Source organism: Saimiri boliviensis, chromosome 14 (assembly GCF_048565385.1).
Source record: "Saimiri boliviensis isolate mSaiBol1 chromosome 14, mSaiBol1.pri, whole genome shotgun sequence".
In the NCBI taxonomy this organism is placed as follows: Eukaryota; Metazoa; Chordata; class Mammalia; order Primates; family Cebidae; genus Saimiri; species Saimiri boliviensis.
In genome coordinates, this window is record NC_133462.1 from 28,762,739 (window position 1) to 28,789,156 (window position 26,418).

Consider the following 26,418-nt stretch of genomic DNA (forward strand, 5'->3'; position numbering starts at 1 on the left):
GCACACACTCTGTCCATCGCCAGGAAGGAAGATGCCACCGCCGCGGCAAGGTCCCAGCTGCCGCCACCACCACCTCCTCCTCCTGGCCCTGCTGCTGCCCTTGCTGTCCCCGACCCGCGCCCACGTGCCCTCAGGCCCCGCCACCGCCGCCCTGCTCCAGGCTCTTGGACTGCACGATCCGCCCCAGGGAGCCCCCAGGCTCCGGCCGGTTCCCCCGCTCATGTGGCGCCTGTTTCGACGCCGGGACCCCCAAGAGACCTGGTCGGGTTCACGACGGACGTCCCCAGGGGTCACCCTGCAACCGTGCCACGTGGAGGAGCTGGGGGTCGCCGGAAACATTGTGCGCCACATCCCGGACCGAGGTGAGTGGGACTTGCTGGGTACGCGGGTCCCGGAGACCAGACCTTGCAGAGCGGGGGTGCCCGAAAGGCTCCGAGAGTCCCCACCCGCCGCATCCAGGCTGCTAGCAACTTAGGCCACCTCACCCTACCCCTTCCTCGTCCTCTGCATGTTGCAGACGCCAAGGGGTTCCCAAGACCAGGTCCCCACCCCATCCCCACCCCCGCCGCTTGACACCATTTAATGCCTTCCTGCAGATGCCACCTCCACACCCCAGCATGGCTTCCCCAGGGGCCCAGGCGCTGGCTCTTGTCTCCCACTTCAGCCACCCCTCTTCTAGAGATGGGGTTTCACCACCTTGGCCAGTGTGGTCTCAAACTCCTGACGTCAAGTGATCCACCCGCCTAGCCTCCCAAAGTATTGGGATTACAGGCGTGAGCCCCTGCGGTTCCCCGTGGAGACCAGCCCGCCCCCACCCCCACACCCCGCAGGGCGCCTTCCTTGGAACTCACGCCCTGCCCCCACTCCAGCCCACCCCGCCGCTTCATACCCTTCCCACCGACGGTCCATCCCCAGCCCCACCGTTCACCTTCCTGCCCATCCCCAACCGAGACCCCATAGGCAGGCGGGGGACGCAGCGTGAGCCGAGTCCTGTCCCTGCCTCCCCAGGTGCGCCCACCCGGGCACCGGAGCCTGCCTCGGCCGCGGGGCATTGCCCCGAGTGGACCGTCATCTTCGACCTGTCGGCTGTGGAACCCGCCGAGCGCTCGAGCCTGGCCCGCCTGGAGCTGCGTTTCGCGGCGGCGGCGGCGGCGGCGGCGGCTCCGGAGGGCGGCTGGGAGCTGAGCGTGGCGCTGGCGGGTCAGGGCGCAGGCGCAAGCCCCGGGCCGGTGCTGCTCCGCCAGGAGGTTCCCACCCTGGGGCCGCCGGTGCGCGCAGAGCTGCTGGGCGCTGCCTGGGATCGCAACGCCTCGTGGCCGCGTAGCCTCCGCCTGGCGCTGGCGCTGCGCCCCCGGGTCCCTGCGGCCTGCGCGCGCCTGGCCCAGGCTTCGCTGCTGCTGGTGACCCTCGACCCGCGCCTGTGTCACCGCTTTGCCCGGCCGCGACGCGGCGCCGAACCCGTGTCGGGCGGCGGTGGGGGCGCGTGTCGTGCGCGGCGGCTCTACGTGAGCTTCCGCGAGGTGGGCTGGCACCGCTGGGTCATCGCGCCGCGCGGCTTCCTGGCCAACTATTGCCAGGGTCAGTGCGCGCTGCCCGCCGCGCTGTCGGGGCCCGGGGGTCCGCCTGCGCTCAACCACGCCGTACTGCGCGCGCTCATGCACGCAGCCGCCCCGGGAGCCGCCGACCTGCCCTGCTGTGTGCCCGCGCGCCTGTCGCCCATCTCCGTGCTCTTCTTTGACAACAGCGATAACGTGGTGCTGCGGCAGTATGAGGACATGGTGGTGGACGAGTGTGGCTGCCGGTAACCAGGCGCAGGCAGGAATGCGGGCCCAATAAACGTCCCCGTGGTCTGCTCTGCTGGTCTCCTTTGACTCCTTGCCTGGGGGTGGGGATGTGGGCGCCCCTCAGCCTTGGTGACCTCCGGCCCAAGGTGGAGCCGCCCCCATAGGCCCAGGTGCTGCCCACAGGAGGGACCCAGGGGCAGGGGTCACCCTTCAGTCCTGCAGGCAGCCTGTCCTTTCTGGGCTTTGCCTCAGTCTTCCTCTGGATTCCTTCATACCCCGACCCCTCACCCAGACAGGGCCCCAGCTCCCTCCATCCCCTGCAGTTCATCCAGCCCTTGGTGTGTAGGCAAAACTGTTTATTAATATTTTATTGGTGACAAAAGAATTTAAATTGACCAAAAATCAAAAGTTACATTGCCTTGGTACAGTGTGCCTGGGTTTGTCAAGGTCAGTGGCTGCTGCTACAAAGCTGGAGAAAACAGCACAGGGCGAAGCAGAGGCAAAGTGGCCCAGCCCGACAGCTGGGTGGGGCGGGTGGCGCCCCTCAGGCCACTGCAGGGTCACAGCGGAAATCTAGCCGGGTCTGTGCCTCTACACGGCCTACCGAAAGAAGGGGAAACCGAAAGCCCTAGAGCAATGGGAATAAATACGAGTCCCTGCCAGAAGGTAGGTGGCCTGTACGTCCCCGTCTGTCCCATGCAGAAGCGGGAACCTGGAGGTGTTCAGCTTAGTGCCAGGGACAACCCCAGACCCAGGCTGGGGGAGGCTGGAGGCCTGGCCACCAGGCCGAATGACGCCCCAAGCTAGGTGTTCGAGGGGCTGGAGCAGCTCTCCCAACTAAAACGACCCCACACTCCCAGCCTCACACAGAAGGTGATTTCTTTGACTTGTTTCCTTCCCCCTAGCAGCAGCCATCACCCCATCGGCAAAGCTGCTTGGCAGGCGGAGCTCCCACTTTGCGGGAGTGGTGTGCAGCGCCGTGTCTAATCAGCACAGGACTGCCGGTACCTGCTGGGGACGGGGACGGGCCCTCTTGTCCTTCCACCAAATCCTTCAAAGGACCCCGGAAAAAGCCGTCGATCCGGGAACAGCCACCTTCTCTCTCCCCCTGGCCACAGGGCCAGTCCTGGACAAGGCCCCTCTCGGTGAGGCCAAAAGCACGTTCGTCACAGGCGCAGGGCCCTTCGCCGAGTCCGGGCAGGAAGTAGCTTGGCTTCTGAGTCCAGCGGAGAACGGGCAGCTACCCCAGCGGCCTGATCACCTGCTTCTTGAAGCCGTTGGAAGCTAAAACCGACGACAGTCCTCCTTGGGGCCTAGGCACAGGTGTCGCTCCTCTTCTCCAGCGGCGCTGGCTTGTTTAAACTGTTTCTGGAAGCTTCTCGCATCTCCCAGGTCCACCGCTAAGATTTTAGATACAAACTTAGGAAAGTATTTTTCAGTACGCCTTTAAAAGAATCTTGGGAGAAAAAAAAAAAAAAGAAAAACCCCAAACACCGTTAATTTCTTTAAATGAAGGCCCTCTGAGAACAGGCAGCGTGACCTCGGCGGGTCCGGTCGGCGTGGACAGATGCGCCCTCCTGGGGCTCTGCCTGGGCGCCGTGGCCTTTGGAAGGAGCCTGCTCGGGCACAGAAATGCGAAGTTTTTTCCTGCTAAGACGTAGTCCCCTTTCAGTCAAAGAGAAAAAGAAATAGAAGAACAGAGGAAAGGGCTACTCTGATGAGGGTCTTCCTCCCTCCGCCCTGGCCGCAGCCCCGGTGGGACGGAGCGGGGCCTCCTGGTGGCGGCGGCTCCCGCGGGCCGGCCCCTCCTCCGCTCCCTCTGCTCCTCGCCGCCGCGGGCCAGCAGGGGGCGCTCGGCCTCGGCTCCTCTCCCTCGTGCGCTCTCCCTTCCTGTCGCTCACACAGTGGTGCTTCAGTTTTAGCAGTGGAAAACAGGTATCCGTTTATTTTTATTTTTTATTACCCAGAATAAGATGCTGATGGACTAAGCCACGTTGCTTAGCTCTTCCGCCGCCACCTGAAGGGAGAGAGAAGGGCAGGAGGCAGTGAGAGGTGGCACCTGGCACCCCACGGGCCTCCAGCACACAGGCCAACAGCACACAGGAGGGAGAGCCCAAGCTGCCCTCCCCCACCCTGATGAGGAAATCGAGGCCCCGCAGGGGTCCTTCGAGCAGAGGGCTGCCCATCACGGTGGGGTGGGGGCCCATCAATGTCCTCCTGCCCTGGACCACAATGGGAACTTCAGGGCCTCCACACAAGTGGGGCTGGGACTGGGACCCACAGGGAGCCACCCTGACTGGCAGTGAAAGTCACAGGCCCAGCACACACACATTTCCAGACACCACCCCTCTACTGCAGCTCCCTGGGGAGAGCCCCTCCCATCCCTCTCCCTGAAGCCAGGCGGGACCAGGCCTGCTCCAGGGGGCCTTGCCTTCTAATACTGGGACAGCCCCGTCACCCCGCCGTGCTGGTAAGCCCGCTCTCCCTGGTAAGTGGAGTCCTGTGAGAGCGCCACGTCGATCTGTGATTTAAACTCATCGCCAAGGTAACTGTCCTAAAAGACAAGGTGGGGAGGTGAGCAAGCCACTGGCCAAGGGCGCTCACATCCATCCAGCCCTCAGCAGCCTGAGAATGGAAAAGCTGTCCCCAAACGGAGGCAGAGAACTGCTCCGCTGACCCCCGCACAGGGGACACACGCAAGACCAGCTCTCCAGGGCTCTCCAGGTGGAATGTTCCAAGTGCACAGCGCCTCCCTCGTTCCCGCAGGTCCCGCTGGAGGGCTCCGAGAGGGCTCTGCGTGGGGCGGCCTCACCTGGGACAGCTCCGGCTGGGAGAGGCCGGGCTGGCTCATCTGGGAGGGCTGGCTCATGGAGATGTAACCCTGCGTCAGGGCGCCCTGCGAGAAGGGCTGTGATGCCACATCCTGGCTGGCTTGGCTGTTGGGGAGGTTGGTCTGGCTGGGCCCAGGAAGCCCAAAGCGGTTCTTCTGGCGTCCCCCACGACCAGTCTTGCCTTTCGGGGTGCCTCGGCCTGAAAGACAGCAGTCCAGGGTGATATGAAGGAGGCCAGGGCCTGGAAGACAAGCACACCCTCAGGAGCTCTCAGGAGGGCCACACCCAGCCCTGGCCACAGGTGCTCACCTGCAGCTGGCCCGTTGGCTTGTCCGAAATAGCCGGGTGGCGGCATGGGCGGCATGACCAGGTTGAAGGGGATGGGAATGTTCATGGCGGCCACGTGGCTGGGGCCGGCGCTGATCATGCCAATCTGGTCATGGGTCTGGAAGTACATGCTAGAGGGCCGGCCTGCAAATCACAGTCAGGCGTCACTTGCCTTGGTCAAACCCCGGCGATGTCCCCACCCACCCCATCAGCCAGTCAGCCGGAGCTGCACATGTGTGCTGGCCCTGCCCAGGCTGAAGATGCAGATTCACAGGACTCCATGTTGACTACAGCGGCCTGCCTGGGCTGGATGCCTGGGCCGGCACCTTCCCCCAGGAAAGTCTGCTGGGAATCACTGGCCTACACAATCTTAAAAGCTGAAAACTGGGGCTGGGTGCAGTGGCTCACACCTGTTAATCCCAGCACTTTGGGAGGCCAAGGCAGGTGGATCACCTGAGATCAGGAGTTCAAGACAGCCTGGCCAACATGGTGAAACCCCATCTCTACTAAAAATACAAAAATTAGCTGGGCGTGGTGGCAGGTGCCTGTAATCCCAACTACTCGGGAGGCTGAGACGGGAGAACTGATGGAACCCAGGAAGTGGAGTTTGCAATAAGCCAAGATCGCACCACTGTACTTCAGCTTGGGTGACAGAGAGAGACTCTGAAAAACAAACAACAAAAAAACCCCCTGAAAATTGGCTGGGCACAGTGACTCACGCCTGTAATCCCAGCACTGTGGGAGGCTGAGGTGCAAGGGCTGCCTGAGCCAGGAGTTCAAGACCAGCCTGGACAACATAGTGAGACCCTGTCTCTAAACAAAAAAATAAATGAAAAGCACCCTCCATTTACCAAAAAAAAAAAAAAAAAATCGTTTTAATGAAAATGTTGTATTTGTACTACATGCAGCCCCTACCCTACCACCACCAAAAAGCAAGAAAAAGCTAACTAACTCGATCACCAGGAAACATTAATGAGTGGACTCTGGCTAAAGACAAATGCCCGCCCCAGGGGTGCTCCGGGGCTGGGAGGCCAAGGGAGCCAGGCCCCGCCCTCGAGGGGAAGGAAAGGGGGACACCCAAAGCTGCAGCTGTGGGAACGGCCAGCATCCCAGTGTGGGGACAAGGGGCCGGCTGGGTCCCCTGCCGAGCGACTCACCCTGGCTGCTCCGATCATAGACGGAGCCGGGGATGATGGCCTCCCGGGCATCATACATGGCTGTGGTCATGAAGCGGGCCCCCTGCAAAGGTTTAGATCGGTGAGGAATTTGTCATCTCAACACAAAGAACGACTTCCCACCAACCAGTGGCCTGGGAGGGGGCAGGTGTGCCACTGTGGGTGTTGACACTGTGCTAGGGGCTCTCTTTGGGGGAAGGAGGGAGCTGCTGTCTCATAGGCTCTGGGCCTGCCCTTCGGCCCGGCCTGGGCTCTGACACTGACCCCTGGGACTCAGCTGAGGCAGCTTCACGCCCCTCCTCCCCAGAGCACCCCAGGCTCGCAGACCACGTCCGGGGTCCCAGGCTGCTGCAGCACAGCAGCTGGAGCCCAGTTCCCAGAAGCCTCTCAGGATCTAGCAGCCCCGAACGAAAAATGCCACAAACAGCTTGGGAGACGCGAAGTGGGCTGCCCGCCCTCAGCTCACGGGCACCACAGGCCCCTGTGCCACCTTCCCAGCAGTGTTCTGGGCCCGGGTTTCTCCGTGCCCCCGCTGCCCTGCGGGCACTCACCGGGTTGATGGTGTTGACCAGCTTGCGCGGCTTGCTGAACTGCATGAGGCTCTCACGCAGGTTGTTGAGCGGCCCCTCCACCAGCACCTTCTGCTCCTTGTAGTAGTTCAGCAGGTGGTTCCAGAGCGGCTGCTTCGACAGCGCCTTCGGGTTGCCCACAATGATGACGCCGTACCTGCGGCAGGGGTGCGGTGCTGAGGACACACGTGGAGAACTGCCCGTCTCACGGGATGGTCCAGGAGGCAAGGCTGCACTCGCTCAGAACCCAAATCCAAGGCAACAGAGGCATGGAATGGGTGAGCTGAGGTGGCGGGCAGGCTGTTGGCCACAGGGACAGGCCCCCACGTCCACTGCCAAGCCACTGACCTTGCACATGGGTTGATTTTGTGGCCAACTCTAAGCAGCCCCATGGCAGACACGAGGCTGGGTGGATACGCTTGGAGACAGGGTCTGCTGTCAAGAGTTGACCTTCCAGGCACTGGGCACAGGCAGTTCCACAAAGCCCCCGGCGGGCTGGGGCAGACTCGATACCCAGCTCCTCTGGCCCACCTCACACAGCTGTGGGGGAACCCACCCGATACTGCCCACCGGACAAGAGGGCATCCTAGAAAGAGGCAATGCGGGGGGCATCGACTATGCGGTGGGTATTAACAATGACAAAGCCACCGTGACTTATGCGGAGGCCCACCGTGCATGTGAGCCAGAAGGAGCGCTGGGTGCTCTCCCTGTGCTGGGTGGAGCCGGGCCCGTAACTGCCGCTGCCAACTGGGTCCCCGCAGTTTAGTGTTTTGTTTTGGTTTTTTTTTGAGACAGAGTTTCACTCTTGTTGCCCAGGCTGGAGTGCAGTGACACAGTCTCGGCTCACTGTAACATCCACCTCTCAGGTGCAAGAGACTCTGTCTCAGCCTCTCAAGCAGCCTGGATTACAGGCATGTGGCACTATGCCCGGCTCATTTTTGTGTATTTAGGAGAGACCGGGCCAGGCGCGGTGGCTCAAGCCTGTAATCCCAGCACTTTGGGAGGCCGAGGCGGGTGGATCACAAGGTCAAGAGATCGAGACCATCCTGGTCAACATGGTGAAACCCCGTCTCTACTAAAAATACAAAAAATTAGCTGGGCATGGTGGCGCGTGCCTGTAATCCCAGCTACTCAGGAGGCTGAGGCAGGAGAATTGCCTAAACCCAGGAGGCGGAGGTTGCGGTGAGCCGAGATCGCGCCATTGCACTCCAGCCTGGGTAACAAGCGAAACTCCATCTCAAAAAAAAAAAAAAAAAAAAAAAAAAAAAAAAAAAAGGGAGAGACCGGGTTTCACCATTTTAGACTGAGAACTCCTGACCTCAGGTGATTCACCCTCCTGGGCCTCGCAAAGTGCTGGGATTATGTGGGATTACACACATCTACCACCGCACCCGGCCTGCTGTCTAGTTTTATGTAGGATCACAGAATGGACAGAGTCCCTTCTGCTATCATCAGTTCAGAAAAGTTGTATTTCAGAACCGAAAATAGCAGACGGGACCACAACTTCAGGCTCTCAGACTAAACAACTTGACATCCACACACAGGGTTTATATGAATCAGAGCAGTGGGCTGACGCACAGGGGCCACAGCAAACCCTCAGGACACAGAAACAAAGATCTCCCGAGTGAGGCATCATTTCTCAACTGCTGCTCAGGGCCCTCTGACTCTGGTCCTGGTGAACCCCGAACCTAGCCCAAATTCCCTGGGAAGTGAAGGCTGATGAGGGGCTGGGCACCCCACGCAGCAGGCAGCCTCCCTACCTTGCTCTGGTCAGGGCCACGTTCAGACGCCTGGGGTCGTTTAAAAACCCGATGCCTTGGTGCTCGTTGGCCCGAACACAGGAGAGGATGATGAAGTCCTTCTCGCGCCCCTGAAAGGCGTCCACACTGGCGATCTCCACCTCCTACAAGAGAGCTTCGTGGTCACTGTTAGCCAGCAGGCTGTCTTCCCGGCACCCACAAAATGCAGGAAATGCACCAAGACGAACCCTTAATCCCACCCAAGAGCTTGGACCTGGTGCCTCCTCACCACACCTAGGGGCTGTCCAGGCCCCCCCCCACTTTTTTTTTTTTTTAAAGAGACAGGATCTTGCTCTGTCACTCAGGCTAGAGTACAGTGGTGCAATCTCGGCTCACCACAGCCTTGACCTCCCAGGCTCAGCTGATCCTACCTTGGTCTTCTGAGTAGCTGGGAACATAGGCACATGCCACCACCCCGTTGTTTGTTTTTTTGGTGTGGACGGGGTCTCCCTACGTTGCCCAGGTTGGTCTGAACTCCTAGGCTCAAGCGGCTCCCTCCTCAGCCTCCCAAAGGCTGGGATTCCAGGCATGAGGCGTGACAACCAGCCTGTTCTCTTTTAGCCACGGAAATTTGATTTTTAGCACTGACCACACACGTGCTCATCCCGGAGAACCTGAGCCCACGCTCAAGCACAGAGCAGAAGCCACTGCCCTGTGGCCACTCAGACTCGGCACATGGCTCATTTCCTGGTAGAGACAGAGCTGTGCCTCTCCCCAACTCACCCACAGTGGGCGTCTCATCCCGTCAATAACGATGTGAACACCACGGTCTCCACAACACAACCCCACTGCGTGGCAGGCGCGGGCCACTCTCGCTCCACCTTGGACTTGTTTCAACCGCCTCGAGAAAACACCCTCATGTGCCAGTCTCAGCCCATGTTTCTGACCCTTGTGACTTCTCTCTCAAAGTCTCCATCCTGACCAGAATTTCACAGGGACTCTGGGGATGTGCTATCTCTGCCCTCCCCAGAGGCTGGCCAACGGGTGCTTCCTGGGCGTGCTCTGAGCTCCAGCCAGGGCAGGCATCTCTTGGGCGGGCTAACCTGAAGGTCCAGGTCAGTAACCCCCACATGGCCCAGGAGACCGTGTGTGCCCGCGGCGGCGCACCTGGTAAAGCTTGGTGTGCAGGGAGCCGCTGAACTGCATGTACTGCACCAGGTAGGAGCGCTGGCCCTCGTAAGGCGTGATGATGCCAATCTGGTCCGGCTTGGCGCCCGCCTTCAATAGCTTTGTGGTGATCTTCTCCACGTTCGCAGCCTCAGTCCTAAGAAACCCAGTCTCTCAGTGCTGGGCTCCACCTGTGGGATCCCGAGCCCTGAGGCTGGAAGCAGTGAGGGGCGTAGACACACGACATCCAAAGGGAAGGCAGCTGCCATCACTGGCATTTGCATGGCTGAGCTTCCCCAGCCTTCACCAGAGGAGTCTCAGGGAGCAGAAAACACTGCCATGTGGGATCAGAAAGTATCTGCCCAGGACTGGGCACGTGGCTCACGCCTGGAATCCCAGCACTTTGGAAGGCTGAAGCGGGCAGACCACAAGGTCTGGATATCGAGACCATCCTGGTTAACAGTGAAACCCTGTCTCTACTAAAAATACAAAAATTAGCCAGGCATGGTGGCACATGCCTGTAATCCTAGCTACCTGGGAAGCTGAGGCAGGAGAATCGCTTGAACCCAGTAGGCGGAGGTTGCAGGAAGCAGAAATCGCGCCACTGCACTCCAGCCTGGGCGACAAAGCAAGACTCTGTCTCAAAAAAAAGTATCCACCCAATAAAAAACAAGCACAGTGGAAATGGAGGCAGAGTCTACATGGTTTAGAGTCTACATAGGGAATGAAAGCAAAAAAAAGCTTCAGTCCTATGTCAAAAAATAAGCAGAATGGGTCAACCTCTCAAGCTGTCCCCAAGGCCTGCAGACGCTGGTGGGCCCAGCCCTGCTCACCTATTCAGGTAGGAAGTGCCCGAGCTGGCAATCTCCTCTTGGCCCTGGGTCACGTAGAAGAACATCGGTTTATCAGGTTGGGGCCACTGGAAGTCAAATCCCTTCTTCACACGATCCGCTGTGATGGGGAGGGAAAGGGAACACCTCAAAAGCTGCAGCCTGCCTCACCTGAGACCAGACAGAGTGCCATGTAGATAGATGCCGCACTAGCGCTGCTGAGGCCCTTGGGGCAGGAGCCCTCGGTCTGTGAGGCCCTGGTGAGGTCACCTGAGCTGGTCCCCTGGCCAGAGATGCCCTGTGTGTGTCCTTAAAACTGTAAAATCAGCTTCTCAATCCACACACGCCCCCCTCACCCCACTGGGAGCTTCGATTGGTTTGAGAAAACCGGTGTTTTGGGACAGCACCAGCCTGACATGGAGAGAGGATGGCAGACCCGCCGGGACACGCTGTATGATCCCACGTTGAACGGAAAATGAGGCCAAGTACATCACTATTGTTACAGCGAGCGCAGGGCACCACGTGAGCTCAGGTCCCTCAGCCCAGAGGCTGCTGTGGACATGCAGTCACAGGCAGCAAGTGTGGCCGCCTGCATGGATGGCAGCTTCTCGCAGCTGGTCAGGTGGTCGTGGGTTCAGGCGCTGGCTCTCCAAATACTCTCACTTAGTGATCACTCACTGAGCCAGATATTTTGATGTGGCCGCATGTTTACACTTCAGTAGAGAACTTCCTAAAGTGTACTTACTGGGTGTGAACGTGTTATGCACCGATTAGAGCCGTGCACACCAGCGTCTGCCCTCTGAGCCGATGCCCTGCAGACCATGAGGGGTCTGAGCCTGCGCCGAGCCACGCCTTTCCCAACCAGTGCTCAGGCACCCCAAAGCACAAGCAAGGTCTCTGCGGCCTTGCGTGTTCAGCCCTGCTACGCGCTGGTAACAGTGGTGTCCCCGTGATGTCAACAGTGGCATCAACTCCCAGGACCTACCACTCAGCAAACAGTGGTGCGGCCCAAGCCGGAGGATGGGCTCTGAGCCTCAGTTTCCCCTGTAAGGAGGCCTGACAACAGGTTTGGAGTTCACGAGGTGCTGCGTCGGCAGCTCTCAGGACTCCTTTAAACTCCTAAAAGTCCGGGAGTCCAAACAGCTTCAGTTCATGTGGATTACTATATTCTCCAAACTTAGAAATTAAAAAAATGTATTAATTCAAAAGTAACCCATTGCACGTTAGTTATTTCTCTAAAAATAAGCTAAGTGAGAAGAGCGGCCCTATCTGCTGTTTTGTGTCTCCTTACTATCGGACTGAATGGGAGACAGCTGGGCCTGGCATCCGCCTCTGCTCAGTCCACCATCCTGGGCTCCACCGAAGGGGTGGGGAAGCCAGGCCGCAAGGATGCTGTGGCTAGGAAAGGGAGGTGGGTTTGTTTCTACAGCCTTTCTGCAGGGCCAGGAGTCTCCAGCCCTGAGGCCATGCCAAGCTGGGCAGAGGTGGGTTTCTGAAGGCCTGTGACAACCCTTTGCCACTCCAACCCCATGTCACTTTGTGACACTCTGCATTGGTCATTCAGGAAGATCTCCCACCAAGTCAAGCAGATCTTCCAAAGGCTGAGCCATTTCACGGGCAACAGTGGAAATGTTCCATCTCTCACCCCAACAGACCTCACCAGAAAAATCTCTAGATATTGGGAAGACAGCAAGCTCACGGCAGGCGATGTTAAGTTTTCCAAACTTCTGGTTTTCACTTGAATTTTACTTCTGGTAACAGATGCCCCTTCTTCTCCGTGAAGCCCCAGGCTTGCTCATTTTTGGAAAAAGGTCTGCCCATACCTCGGGGTGAATATGCAGGGTGTGTCCACAAGCCCTTGCTTCAAGCGCCTCACACACCCGAAGGTGTCACGGGAACTTCTATCTGGTCACAGTAAAACACTCGAGGCTTAGTAAGACTCATGTTCACTTCCTCATTGGGGCATTACTCCCTGTGATCCCAGCAGTCCGGTTGCTCTAAGCCGACTCTTGCAGAAGCACCATTAGGTCACCAGCAGCACGAGTGTCAGCAGAGTGAAAAAGGGCACACGAGGCCTCTGTGTTATCCAGGGAAGCTGGATGTGGTCTTGCGGGCCCCAGAGGCCCAGGCCTTGAGAACCGCTGCTCTTCACAAGCACTGAACACAAGGCCCACGTGAGGCCGGCGCTCAGCTCTACAACGCCTGGCCTTGCAGCTGTGCATGCCACCACGTGAGGCTCAGGGGAATTCTGAGGCAATGACTGAGTTTTAATTTAAGGACACAGGTTCCCCACGTGCCCCAGAGACACCATTCGGGCCAAGACCATACCACCAAGACCTCGGGACACAAAGTGCCCTGAACGCAAGCAGTCACTGTGTGAGGCCACTCGGGAAACTGATGAGCCAGTGTCTTCTCCCTGGCCACATTCCCTCAGTGCCACTTCTCTGCAGAAGCCCCTGTCCCGGGCAGAGCCCTGTTACCTGCAGTGACACCGTTCTGGAGGGAGCCCTCGTAGAATATGTTGGATGGGAAGGCGCTGAGTGCAGGGTGCATCCGGTACTGGACCTGCAGGCGGATGGGCCGGATGCCCAGCACCACGAGGCGCTCGAAAAGGGACTGTGACAGGCCAGCCTTGGCCGCCTTCTTGCACATCACCACCGGGCCCAGCTGGCAGTGGTCACCCACGAGGATCAGCTGCAGGGAGAGGGGCCCCCACAAGTGCGAATTGGCCTCAACACGTGCTAGCGAGGAAGCAAGGGACCCCAGCGTGCACAGGGCACCACCTGGCCACAGGGGCGGGAAGACTGCTCACCACACATGCAGGCTGTGCAGCTGGCAGAGCCCACCCTCTCTAAACCCCTCAGGGGGCCCGTGTGTGTGTGCGTACCCTGCTGGGCATCCCAAGTCAACACAGGGTGTTTTTAAAAGACAAAACACCAAAAATGGCACACACTAGTTTTCCCACAGGTGAGGGAAGGGGAGATGGCCCACCTGCTTAGCCCCGAGGACCACAGGAACCATGCACTCTGGCTCGGTGGCCTGGGTGCTTTCGTCGATTAAAATGGAGCGGAATTGCATCTTGGCCAACCTCGGATCGCCAGCGCCCACACATGTGCAGCAGATGACATCTGCATTCTGGGGAAAGGTTCGGAGGCATCAGGGCACCTGCCTTGTGAATGTCACCAGACCCCGGAGGGCAGGCAGCACAGGATGCAGCGGTTCTCCTGTTCCTCACCCTCTCTGACTATGAAAACAAGCTGTCCCTCCTAGACAAGACACACAGTCAAGGGTTGTGGTGTCCACCAACTTTTAAGGTCCTTAAACGGCCATGTTTCACAGAAGGCAACCTCTCCACACCAAGGGCTTTGTGCCACTCAACAGCCTCCAAGGGGATCAGCAGTGATGAGCCGCTGAAACCTGCACGCAGGCTGATTCCAGTTTGGGCTGGTTGGTTATGAAAAAGCAGCAAAGAGTGTTCTAGATCCACTGCCGGGTCCCAGTGGAGGCTGGGATGGGAGACTCCCTAGAAGCCCGTGTTCCAGGCAGCAAGACGTCCCTAACTCTGCGAGTTGAGCGCAGAGAAGGCAGGTAGAGAGTACTGAAATTCTCCAAAAGCAAAGCAACGACTCAAACAGGGGCTCTGGCCCAAACCAAAACCATCAGGCCACCGGCCCACAGGCCCTTTGGGGCGGGAGGGGCACCCACCATCAGCAGCTCTCTCTCTGCGGTGCGCTTCAGGGCCCGGTACCGCTTCTCATCGGCCGAAGACAGCTCCCCGGTCTCGTCTTTCAGCTGCTGCAGCTTCTGCAGCTCGGGCATGCTGGAAGCACACGTGGGTCAGCGGGATGCCTGAGCTCCGCACACGCCACCCGTGGCAGCTCAGGGACCAACCGGGAAGGATGGACTCGACACACACCTGTCCATGTTCCTGATCTGGTTGTGCAGGGCCAGGAAGGACACCGGGGAGTCGATGGCCTCACGGCTCTTGGCACAGAGACGCACGACCTTCAGCCCCGTCTGGTGGATCTTCTCCGTCAGCTGGTCTACAGCAATGTTGCTTGGGGCACACACCAGCACTGGCCTGCAACACCATTCAGGAGGCTCAGTGCTTACTCAGAGAAAGCTTGGTGAATGTAATAACCCAAGACTGTTTTTTGAGACAGGGTATTGCTCTGTCTCGAGTGCAGTGGCATGATCTCAGCTCACGGCAGCCTCAACATCCTGGGCTCAAGCAACCCTCCCGCCTCAGCCTCCCAAGCAGCTGGGACTACAGGTACATGCCACTACCCCCCAGCTAATTTCTGAAATTTTTTTTGTAGAGATGAGTCTCCCCCTGTTCACGCTGGCCTTAAACTCCTATCATTTTTAACAGGCAGTAACGATGCTGAAGGAGCCCCAAGCGCCGCAAGCAATGCCAAGGCTGGAACTCGCCCTCCCGCCACACTGTGAGGCGCCTTCACAGTTCTGAGACAAGTACACAGAACTCACACTGCAGCAGCCACCCCTGAGGCTGGAGCTGACACGAATATGTCACATGGAAAGCAGGAGGCACCACAGCGACACTACCCGCCATGTGCTCTCCTAGGTGTGACAGAGCCCGAGGCTCCCGGCAGTAGGCCTTCCATCTGGCCACCCCAAAGCCCTCCCAGGTCTCACCCGCAGGGGTCGTGCCAGTCCTACCCGTTGCCTTGCCGGGCCAGGTGGTAGACGATGGTGGCTGACGTCACCGTCTTCCCTGTGCCTGGCGGGCCCTGGATCAGGCTCAGCGGTCTCTGCAGCACAGTCTTCACGGCATAAACCTTCAATACAAGCAGCCGTTAGGGGCAGCCACTGCCTGTGTCCCGGCTCGTGGGCAAGGCCCCGCGCGCTGAGGACGGCGCGCACCTGGGAGTGGTTGAGGTCAGGGAGGCCCTGCGCCGTGAAGCGCTTGGGCAGCTGGCACTTGATGATCACGTCTTCTACCTCGTGGCCCAGCAGCTTGTGGTAGATGTAGCCGGACACCGAGGTCTCGTCCACAGCAAACGTTTTCAACGCACTCTGCATCCTGTGATGAGGGTGTGGGGTCGGGGACATGCACAGACAGCCGTAGCCGCCTCAATGGCATCCTGAGCTCGCAGAGCTGGGTGGGTGGGGAGCCCCAGTCCACGGTGATGGGGAGTCTCATAAAGATGCCACAGTGGTAACCAGGGAACAGGGGGCAATGGTAGGAGGGGACGTACCTGTCAAAGGAGGTCGACTTCCACACAAAATCCACCTGGAAATTGTGAGTCACCTCCACGGGTGCACCCACGCTGCTCCGCAGCTCAATGGCGATCTCATCGCCATAATCTGTGTGCTGAGTTAAGTTTGCATCCTTGTCAAAAGCCGGGCTGACCTTTCTGGGCCACCCTCAGTACACCACTCTTTAAATGATGTTTTAAAAATTTAGTTACTTAAGACACCACTGCTGTACAACAAACGCTAAAAACGTGTAGCCAACACCGGACCAGAGACCAGAGGGGTGGCGTCCATGAAGACAGACTCTACCTCACCATGAGCTGGTGTCCCACCCCAGCCAGCCCGAGTTCCTCCTTGCCACCCCAGCCCCTCATCTGGGCCCTTCTCAGAGACGCAGAGGGCAGCAGCGAGGCCAGCAGCGCTCACCAGCAGGGAACAGCCACATCCTGGGCCCCAGGACCCCAATGGGGGTTCCTGCACATGTGGCCAGCAGGGGCGGGCAGGGAGCCCTGGGAGCCCAAACACAGCAGCTCTTCTCACAGCTCCCCATAAACAGCGCCACCCCAGTACGGCCAAGCACAGGGCTCCACATACGTTAGCAACCTGCCCTCCAGGAGGCTGTGGCCCTCAGGCAACAGTCTTCCCTTGACCCCAAGCCCCAAAATCAGTCTCCCATGTTCAGGATGAGCCTGTCAGATACAGAGTGGGTGTCAAGAGATGGCTTTCCTGACCCTCACCAAGGCCACCACTGGATGGTCAGAAACCAGCAGCATCGGCCAGTCACCAAGAAGCGGCCTGAGTTAGACCCGCAGTGTCTTCTCCTAGGACCCCTCCCCGCCCGGGCCTCCGACTGCACCTGTGCCTTAAAGCTGCCCCACTCTGGCGGGCAGTCTGGGTCACCATGAGGTCACTGCACATCCCTACACGTGGCCTGGGAGCAGTTCAGAGGGTCTGCATGTGACCCCTGGCTTCTGGAACCTCCATGTGTACTGTTAAGTGTCCAGGTAAGGCGATCCTGCAGCCACATTAACCTGCAGAGTCAGTCCAAGGACGCTTCGCACAAGTGGCATCACCAACATCACCATCTGGGCAGAGGGGAGGCACCACACAACCACCTGTCCCTGAAGGTGAAGGCCCTGAGGTTTTCCTAAGAGCAGTGGAGGGCGGTGCCAACCGGCATCCACCACGGAGCGTGAGATGCTGGCCGCCCCCACTTTCCTCTCCCACTGGCCGGCCGCACCCCTCCACGTGAAGGATACTATCAGGGACCTTGATGACGTGGCCGATCCCTTTCCACAGGGGCGCGAGGTCCCCTTTGTACCGCAGGCATATCTCATCCCCCTGCATGAGCCGCATGTCTTGCGGTGAAAAGTGAGAGAGGTGGCCATTTTAACTCGCGGTGTGGCTTCCACCAGGAAGAGTTCAAATTAAGGGGCACTTTACAAGGGTGGAACTAGGAATTTTATGCTACTTATGGTCACAAATATTTTAAAACTTAAAATCACCTCTTAACCAAATTATGACTAAATCCTCATTACCAGAGTCAGTCTTGGGCAAAGTGAAGTAGGCGATTCTCTTCTTGTTAAGGCCCAGGTCCCACCTGACCGTGATGTTATCTTGAGTCTGAGCACATGAAAAACAAGAGCCCCGGTTAGCCTCCAGCACAGGCCGGGGCCTGGACTCCACACGCCCGAGGCCCCATGAGGTAGGGCCCTACAGTAAGCCTCTGCCATGACAGCGGGTGCCATGAGTGGCACCCAACAGCCCCAAATACCACCAAGGGCACATCTGAAAGAGAAGCCATTAGGAGTCCCTGGAACACACACGAGCCGATCCTGTCTGGAGGCTGCATCACACACCAGAGGCCTCCATGGCCAGGGAGCAGCTGCTGTGGGAGGGAGAGATGGGGAGCAAGAGAGGAGGGGAGAGAGAGAAAGAAGAGGGGAGAGAGAAAGAGGAGGGGGGGGAGAGAGAGGAGGGGAGGGAAGGAGAGGGGAGGGGAGGGAGAGAGGAGGGGAGGGAGAGAAAGAAGGGGAGGGAAGGAGAGAAGGGAGGGAGGGAGGGAGGGGAGGGGAGGTCCCATTATTTAAATTCGGTCTTCACAGGGATCAGGCCCGAATCTGTAACTCTCGCAGCTGTGGGCAAAGCTGTGGAACCGACTGGGAGAGATGCTGGATTTAAATGGAAAACACGGAGGCTGTTGTCGGCTCTGAGAGCTGGGCCCAGACACCGGCCGCCCAGCCCAGATCTGCAAGCTCTCGGGGGTCGCAGCTGCAGCCCACATCAGCTCCCATGGCCTGGAGACAAATGCGCCCTCTGGAAGCCTGAGGAGAGACGCTGTGAGACAGAGCCCAGCCCAGGCCTTCCTGCACACATCACCTGGGACTCCTTCAGCTTCTTGTCATAATCGGCCTCCAGCTTGACCAGGGGCCCGAATATGTTCTGGTACTGGTAGGCGTCCTCGTACCGCAGGAGGACGTGCTGCGGCTCCTCATCCACCCCCGGCTTCTCCAGGTCCTCCAGAGTGGCGGAAGGATTTTCCTAGAAGACAAGAACACCAGTGCCACGCTCATCCCTGTGTTTCCCCACATGCAAATGAACAAGGGTGCAGAGGCACCAGAGGGACAGAGAACACATATCACTTCTCAGAACAGGCTACGGTGGGTGGTGCACAGCCACACCCCCAAGAACCCTGAGAACAGGAACTCCATGCCACATGGAAAGCTGGGTGCTGGCCTGGCCTGTACCTGGCCCCCAGCTGCTGCTCCTCACCCCAGCAGGGTTCCAGCAGTCAGCTGACCAGCCTACAAAGCCCCAGGCACGAGCCCGACACACTGTCCACAGCAAAGGGCACCCTCAGAACCGGCTGCTTCCACCAAGCACACCCAGCTTGTGAACAAGAGCAGCTAACACTCCTTGCAGGCGCCACAGAGACCACAGGTTTCTCTCGCTGTGCCCACAGCCCAGGGGGCCCATCTCCCATGTCTGCTAACCCTGAGCCAGACCAATGTGGGCCTGCAGCTCTTCCCCTGGGGTACAGCTCCCTCACTGAGCGCCACGCTGGTGGGGATAGAACAGTATCTGGGCTGTTCAGAAATAAACAGGAATCATGAAATCATCTGGCAACCTGAAAATCCAAGTGGAAAGTTTCCTGGCTGAACAGAGCTCAAAAAATAATTCAGCTTCCACTTAAAATTCTGATGTGAGATTTCTGACTGAATGGGAGGCAAATGCAAACTTCTAACCTAGTTATCAGAACTTACTTCATCACAAAATCCTCAAGAGCTGAAACCAGAAAAGGGCTTCCATGGGGAAAAGTGAGGGCTGTCTGTTGAGGGAGGACCAGGAACCCACTAGTGACCCCGCACCCTTCCGTCTTCCCTCTGCTCAGCTGACTGTGCCAACCTCGGCCCCAACATCTTTCCCCAGGACACTCTCGCAGCCCTCCTGTCTATGCAGGTCCAGGCTCTGCTGGACAAGTCCACCCACAGCCAGTCCCGTCCTTCCCCTCCCACCACCACCCATCCTCACCCCGGCAACACAAGAAAAATTCCAACAGCCAGAGCTTTCCTTTCCCAAGGCCAGGCTCTTCTCAGTCAGGTGAGGCTGCCTAGACGGCAGGTGACCAAGGCACCCTGACGACACTCCACACGGAGGTGGCAGAGGCCTGCCTGAGTTCCTTCTAGAGAAACTCCAGCGGTCTCATTAGGTTAGCCAACTCTGAAAACATCCCCCTCCCCACAACCAGAAACCGCACCTTGTGCGGGTCGGCCTGCCGGGCAGCCTCACCTTCCAGAGCTCCTCCAGCTTGTTGATCTGCTGCGCCGTGATCTGGCGCGCCCGCAGCTGCTCCTGCTCGGAGGGGATCTTGACCAGCCAGGACAGGAAGCAGCGGTCCTGGATCAGTGGCTGCCACTGCGAGCTGTCCCAGTTGATGTCTTTGAGGCTGCTCTGGCTGGCACAGGGCTGCCTGCAGAGTGGAGGGCTGCAGTGAGGACCAGCTCCCCTCCCTGAAGCCCCGAAGCCGGGAGGGCCCCCTCCCATGCTGACCTTTCACCCAAACGGGTGTACCCTGAGTTTTATTATGTGATCACATTACCTTTAAACTTTCAGTAATAAATCCCATCTCCCCGCGCACTTGAGCTCTGAACTCTTAAAATTCAGAACAGACTTTGTTTTTACAGAATTGTTTTTATGATTTAGCCAGAATGCCCCCAACAGTTACATGGCATTGCCGACTCCCTAACAAGCCTCAGCCCCTAAACGCTCTTATGCCTCACCCCTCAGCAAAAACCATCTCTGGAGCACAATTCCCTGGAGTTAGAGCCACAGTAAGGCTTGCGAGGAGACGGCTGGAGCTTAAAGGTCATGCCGGGGGCCAGCTGGGGACCACTCACCTGCACAGCAGCACCACCACTGAGTCAGCTTTGGCTGGGATGAAGCCGAGGAGGAAGACATTGCGACAGCCGCAGTTGTAGCACTCCAGGACTGTCTCCCCCAGGGGCCCGTCCTTGTGCAGGGTCACTTCTTTACATTTTGCCCTCACAAGGTGATTTACAATGTGGCTGAAACCAGGAAATGATAAATGATTAACACCCAAAGTTTGGCTTTTCACCACTTCCAATTTTCGGGCCCCTGTGAAAAGTTCCGGTACCGTTCACGGTCCATTAGCAGAGGCGGTCACACCTCATCCATATGGCATCCCTGGGGACCAGCCCTCCTCCAAACTAGCTCCCCACCGAGCACAAAAATCAATCAATCCCAACTTGAACCACTTTTAAGGGAAACTTCCTTAACACGGTTCATTCACATAGTTCTGCCTTTTTTAAAGATCCTGCTTTCTTAAATCCAACTTATCAGGCCTAATTTAACCCATTGCTGTGCTGGGGCTGCTGTGGGGCCAGAGACATTTCCCACAAGGCCCCGGCCAGCCCCCTTCTCTCCAACGTCACCTCCCTGCCATCTTTCATGGCTTCTTCTGAAGTCACTCCTCAGAGGCTCTGTGCCCACCTCCAGGAGCAACAGTCACTCCTGATTTGCTGCAGGCTGGGAAACCCGAGAGCAGTACGAGGGCTGAGCAGAGGTGGGGCTGCTGTGCAGAAGCCCAGGGCCACGGCGGAAGCCCTGGCCATCTCGACTCGTTGCTGTGACGTGGCTAGGACACCGCTCGCCTAAACCACGGTCTAGGCTGAACCCTGCCCTGTGCCAAGCCAGCCACTCTCGGGCACCCATCTGCCGTTTCGAACGAGGGTGTGCAGCCACTCTGCCTTCAGGCTGTTCCAGCATCATCAGCAGCTCTGAACACGCCCGTGGGGCCTTCCAGCCTTCATCACTGGGCCCTCTCTTCCCCTGGAAAACCCTTCCTGTTAAAAGCTTCAGCTCAGCCAACCTTCTAACCCTTCTCCCTGCCATGAGACCCAGGATTCTCTAACCAGCCATGGCCGCTCTGGGCATCCCCAAAGCCCAACTCCTCTCTGGAGCCCCATCAGCCACGTGGGCAGAATCAGCGGTCTCCATGTCTTCCCATGCATCGTCCCCGTCGCAGCCAAGCTCCTGGAGGGCCGGCAGCTGCGTCCTCACCTTCCCCCGGGCCTCGCACAGAACGTGCACTGGTGCTTGGCTCGAGCCTGCTGTTTCTCAGAGGCCCTTTTGCTCACTTCCCTGTTCTTGGCTGTGCTGACCGGAAGCTGGGGTTGCCAGCTAACAGAAGTTTTATTTAGTTGCTTTTCCTACACAAGAGGAACTAAATGCAAACATAGCAACACTTAAAATTACCCAGAAGATTCTGAACACGGGACAAGAATGTCTTTAGAAGATTCTGAACATGGGACAAGAATGTCTTTTGGTTATCCAGAAGACACTTTTCTTTTAACATCGTTTAAAAACGGCAGCCCCTTTCTTACCTTGCTCATAGCACCACATTTCAAGTTACTAACTCAGAGATGCCATGAGATCTGACTGCTCCATCTGTGAACCTCTGAGACTCACAGCTGCCATAGGCACAGGAAGGAGGGATGTCTACACAAGAAAGCCTGGCTCCGGGGCTTTGGTCATTTTCTTTCACCAGAACGTGAACCTCAGAAAAAGCCCCCATTTCCTTGCTGGCACCTCGGAGCTCCGCCTCCCAGGCTCTGCTCTATCCTGTCCAGCAGTGAACTGAACTGTACACAGCAGGAAGGGGAGCCGCTGGCAAGGGACCCACCAGGATGAGAGTCCTACCAGTCGGGCAAGACTATCAAACTCCCTCCTGGAATTGGGGCACCAGGAGAACACTGGTCGGGTCCCAAACATAGAACACGCGACCCAATCCAGCTGCAGCTGATCAAAATCAGGAAGGCAAGCCTAGCGCCGATGGTCAAGTGAACTTAGTCGAAGCCAGGGATTCAGGATCTGGCCTGAATTAGCCTCCGGATGGCTCCGATGAGCTCAGGCCAGAGTGAGGCTGCTCAGGAACCGGCGCCCCTGGATGCCCGTTACTGCCTTGGGAACATCCTCCCGTTAATGAGACCAATGGGTGTGCCAAGAGCTCATCTTGCAGAATAATCGAAATAAAAACTGGAAACCAGAATTAAGCCAACCCTACTTGCATAATAAAAAGAGCCGCAGAGAATAAATCAAGGGTAAATACATTAAGGCATTCACACACCACCATCTGTTTCAAGTTAAACCAGTCACAGAGAAGGAAAAAAAAACCAGGTTTGTTAGCGTGATTTTACATTGCGCTTTGCTTCAACATTTCCATAATTTACACACAAATCTGAGTACAGCGCTGATTAAAGACACATGCATGGCTTGATTATCTACCTGCCAGAAGTATTTCCACGTCCATTGCAGAACCACTTCTTGCTGGTATTACAGTAAACCACGCAGGCAGGATCGTGTATTCCACAGTAACTAAAAAATCAAAACAGCGACAGTTACAGCTGGAAGCTTGCTCTCTGGTTTTCATTTGGCAGGATGTAAAATTCTTTCCTCTTACAACATTTTTAAGTGCTTCATTAAATACATACTCAACCCCAACCATCTCAGTAACCAAATCAAACCAGTTAAGCAGGGCTTCCCAAACCTGAGAATGCAGGGAAGGAGTTGGGTATGTGGCAGAAGCTCCGAGGGATGAGGAGCAAAGCCACCTCCCGAAACAGAGTCCTGCCAAAGGGAGGCCTCACTCCTCCAGGGCCATTCCAGTCCCAGCTCTTGGCCTGAAATTCAGGAACCCAGGCTCATCAGACACAGTGGTCACGGTGCGCTCTGGACTCCAGCAGAGGGCACTGTGCTCCCGGGGAGCTGGGCACAGACCCTGCAGCAGCAGCGCCCTGAAGCTCCTGCCCCACAGCCCATGCAAGCAGCCTCAGGAGAGCCCCATCCCATCCCTGACTGTGGTTTTCTGAAAATCCACATACCAAACCCAAAATGCAAGCTCCCCGGAGCTGCACCATAACTTACAGGCATCTCTGTGCGTTGAGAACGTGATCGCATACATGAAAACATTTGTAAATTAGAACAAGTGAAGAGCTGAGATGAAGGAAAGAGTGTGGGGAGAGCACTCTCAGTCTCAGAGCGCTGAGCAGCACGCAGAGGAGGAGCTGCAAGGGGGGCCCTAGGTGGGAGCCCACAGGGAGAAGCAAGGTCCAGGCCCAAAGCTGCCCTGACCAAAACCTTCTCACCTCTTCTAATCTACGTTTCCTCACGTGTGTCACAAAAATACAGAAATAAGCCCCAAAAAGGGACGATCCTGCTGGAGATGAGAATTCTAAATCTGTCAACACGCAGGTCTACCGTCTTCACACCCCATTTTCCAGGCATGGCCAAGGCACCCTGCGGCAACCACTGTGTAAGGACATCTCAGCTGCTCCGCTCACCCTCCGACCCCAGATGCTCACCCAATGCTCTGACAAATTCTAATGAGTGAGTGGCAGGTACTAGGCAATGCCTCCGGGGCCTGAGGAGGCCAAAGGAAGGAAAACTTTTCCCACCAACTGGTGAATTCGGGGTGTGGAAGGTTGCTGAGCCCATCTCCTGACTGGTATCAGGCCTCAGCTGTGCACACAGTCTGAGCTACTTCCTTACTCCCGAGGACACACCACCCAGAGTCACAGCACAAGGGTGCCATCCTATACCTGGGAGACAAGTGTCCCAGGCCTGTGCCAGAGGCGCCCACCTGCCCAGCACATGCCTAGCTCACCTGCAGGCGTGTATGGGTAGGTCCTTCGTATAATAGGTGTCTTCTTCATCTTCCTCGAAGTTCAACTCGGCCAACAACTGGCTGGTCTTGGCTACACTGTCGTCCACAGCCCCGTTCTGCAAGATGCCTTCGGGTCCAACCTGCAGGGGAATGCAGTATCACCCAAGTGAGGCTGCAGCTTCCGGGGCTCAGCACAGAAGGACTAACGTCAGTGACTCTGGTGTGATGCTTTGAGACAATTTCCCTTGTTCTGACTGGATTTCATTCTTTTCTAGCAAACCTACCGGGCCAAAAAAGAGGTACTGGTGGCCTCTGGCACTCCCCGCCGCCCCCAACACACAGCCAGTCTAACTATCGTCTAGCCACAGAGCCATGTCCATGTCCACAACCAGGACACCTAGGAAGACGCTTCTTTCCCACATGACTGAGGACCACAAGGAGCAGGGTGACTTTTACAGACTGATGGCCGTGTGCCCTGAGGACAGCTCCATGGCACCAGACCCACCACAGTACAAGGCTCATCAACACCAAGAGGCTGGCTGTCACCCATGAGGATGTAGAAACGCCACCAGCCACATCCACCACCACCTGGCCCTGCCCATCCTTCAGGCAGCCCTTCCTGAGGACAGAGTAGAAACTGAACACTGAGATACCTTTCCCAACCCAGGCCACACACTCACTAAAGGTGCCTCTTCCATATTCCTTCCCACAGCAAAGGCAGAGAGCACATGGCTCTAAGTCATCAGGCCACAAACTACACAGGACACCTGCAGGAGACCACACGGCCACAGGGGCTCCTCATGCCGCTCCCAGGAACCAGCACCTCAAATGACACGCCAACAATCCCTGGCATGGCCCCCACGGGCCACCTAACACCACCACGGGGCTAGGTCAGGCAGCAGGAGCACTGTGTCGTGACAGAACAAAGCGGTGGCACAAAATTAAGGGCCAAATGCTCATGGAGAGCAGCACCCCAGAGGCCCCGGCCACCCGCCTGGCTGCAGCGCGTGGACACATTCTATCTGCACACGTGCAGATGCACACTGGGCCCACTGCTGCCCTGCAGTGATCTGGCCACAACACAGCTTACTTCTGGGTTGTTAGTTTCTCCCTCCACTCTCTGAAAAGTTTTAAGATAAAACACTGATTTCAAAAACATTTGACCCCAGAAACTATCATGAAATGAGCAGTACTAGGGGACAGTGCCTGGCACAGAGAAGGCCCACAACCCACTCTAGGGGACATGACAGGTGAAGAAGAGGGTTGTCACCTTCAGCTGGCACAGGGTTGCCACTCCCACTAAGAAGTCCTTCCGGGCTGTCAACCTAGCCCATCACTAGGAAGGCTCTGGAGGGCAGGGCCTCCCTGTACCGACCCCAGGCACCCACCACTAGGCTGAGAAGACCAAGAAGCAACTCCTTGGCCAGACGCAGTAGCTCAGCCTGTAATCCCATCACTTCAGGAAGCCAAGGTGGGTCAATCACCTGAGATCAGGAATTCGAGACCAGCCTAACACGATGAAACCCCATTTCTACTAAAAATACAAAAAACTAGCTGGGCATGGTGGTACACGCCCGTAATCCCAGCTACTCGGGAGGCTGAGGCAGAACTGCTTGAACCCGGGAAGTGGAGGTTGCAGTGAGCTGAGATCACACCATTGCACTCCAGCCTGGGCGACAAAGCGAGACTCTGTCTCAAAAAAAAAAAAAAAAAAAAAAAAAAAAAAAAGCAGCAGCTTCTTCTACCACCATCGTTGCTCTGGGCACAATATTTAAAGGCACATCCAAGAATTCCCAGTTCCTAGCCATACACAAGGAAGGTCCCAGAGCTGGGGTACCTAACTCCTTTAATACTGGATGTGAGCCGGGCGCGGTGGCTCAAGCCTGTAATCCCAGCACTGTGGGAGGCCGAGGCGGGTGGATCACGAGGTCGAAAGATCGAGACCATCCTGGTCAACATGGTGAAACCCCGTCTCTACTAAAAATACAAAAAAACTAGCTGGGCGTGGTGGCGCATGCCTGTAATCCCAGCTACTTAGGAGGCTGAGGCAGGAGAATTGCCTGAGCCCAGGAGGCGGAGGTTGCAGTGAGCCGAGATCGCGCCATTGCACTCCAGCCTGGGTAACAAGAGCGAAACTCGGTCTCAAAAAAAAAAAAAAAAAAAAAAAAAAAAAATACTGGATGTGAACCCAGCTACGACTAAAACTATATCCTGGAAGTCCATCTAAGAGGTGTGCAGGGGCTTTCCGCCCAGAGACAGTTGCTCCTGACACACTCCAGAACTCAGACTGTACATGAGAGCAGCACAACAGTAGGGCACTTCAGGAGTAGGAAGGGCGGCTCGCATCGTCATCCCAACACTGGGAGGATCGCTTGAGGTCAGGAGTTCTTGAGACCAGCCTGGGCAACACAGCAAGATCCTGTCTCCACAAAAAAAATACGAGAATGAGCCAGGTGTAGTGAGCACTTGTAGTCCCAGCTACTCAGGAGGTTGAGCCCAGAGGACTGCGTGATCGCAGTGGGTCAAGGCTGCTGTGAGCTATGATGGCACCACCACACTTTAGCCTGAGCAACAGACGAGACCCTCTCTTTAAAAAA

General features: G+C 57.3%; 2 protein-coding genes across 3 annotated transcripts in view; one reads left to right on the top strand and one right to left on the bottom strand.

Annotated features, from left to right (window-relative positions):
• Positions 1-31: 31 nt before the first annotated feature.
• GDF1 (growth differentiation factor 1) lies at positions 32-1,853 on the top strand. Its single transcript, XM_074384366.1, has 2 exons — positions 32-362; positions 1,009-1,853. The coding sequence occupies exons 1-2, from the start codon at positions 32-34 to the stop codon at positions 1,803-1,805; spliced, it is 1,128 nt and encodes a 375-aa protein (XP_074240467.1). The 3' UTR covers positions 1,806-1,853.
• A 270-nt stretch (positions 1,854-2,123) lies between these two features.
• UPF1 (UPF1 RNA helicase and ATPase) overlaps positions 2,124-26,418 on the bottom strand; it is a 36,195-nt gene continuing 11,900 nt past the window's right edge. The window contains exons 2-24 of one of the 2 annotated variants that reach the window (XM_039466253.2): positions 23,822-23,961; positions 22,444-22,533; positions 20,037-20,204; positions 19,429-19,609; positions 18,019-18,180; positions 17,178-17,262; positions 16,899-16,997; positions 15,642-15,750; positions 15,307-15,466; positions 15,103-15,221; positions 14,339-14,503; positions 14,128-14,242; positions 13,414-13,557; positions 12,903-13,116; positions 10,426-10,543; positions 9,593-9,749; positions 8,447-8,589; positions 6,669-6,843; positions 6,100-6,181; positions 4,925-5,086; positions 4,597-4,814; positions 4,216-4,338; positions 2,124-3,801 (exon numbers count right to left, since the gene is read on the bottom strand). In XM_039466253.2, the coding sequence (XP_039322187.1) occupies positions 4,219-4,338; positions 4,597-4,814; positions 4,925-5,086; positions 6,100-6,181; positions 6,669-6,843; positions 8,447-8,589; positions 9,593-9,749; positions 10,426-10,543; positions 12,903-13,116; positions 13,414-13,557; positions 14,128-14,242; positions 14,339-14,503; positions 15,103-15,221; positions 15,307-15,466; positions 15,642-15,750; positions 16,899-16,997; positions 17,178-17,262; positions 18,019-18,180; positions 19,429-19,609; positions 20,037-20,204; positions 22,444-22,533; positions 23,822-23,961 (3,126 nt within the window). In that variant the 3' untranslated portion in view covers positions 2,124-3,801; positions 4,216-4,218. Of the gene's footprint in view, positions 3,802-4,215; positions 4,339-4,596; positions 4,815-4,924; positions 5,087-6,099; positions 6,182-6,668; positions 6,844-8,446; positions 8,590-9,592; positions 9,750-10,425; positions 10,544-12,902; positions 13,117-13,413; positions 13,558-14,127; positions 14,243-14,338; positions 14,504-15,102; positions 15,222-15,306; positions 15,467-15,641; positions 15,751-16,898; positions 16,998-17,144; positions 17,263-18,018; positions 18,181-19,428; positions 19,610-20,036; positions 20,205-22,443; positions 22,534-23,821; positions 23,962-26,418 lie in introns of both variants that reach the window. The other variant, XM_039466252.2, reaches the window with a different exon arrangement.

Excerpts from the sequence above, each read along its gene's own strand:
- GDF1 (XM_074384366.1), top strand. The coding sequence starts at position 32 with ATGCCACCGCCGCGGCAAGGTCCCAGCTGCCGCCACCACCACCTCCTC. Across the intron at positions 363-1,008 it reads GCGCCACATCCCGGACCGAG|GTGCGCCCACCCGGGCACCG; the intron begins GTGAGTGGGACT and ends CTGCCTCCCCAG.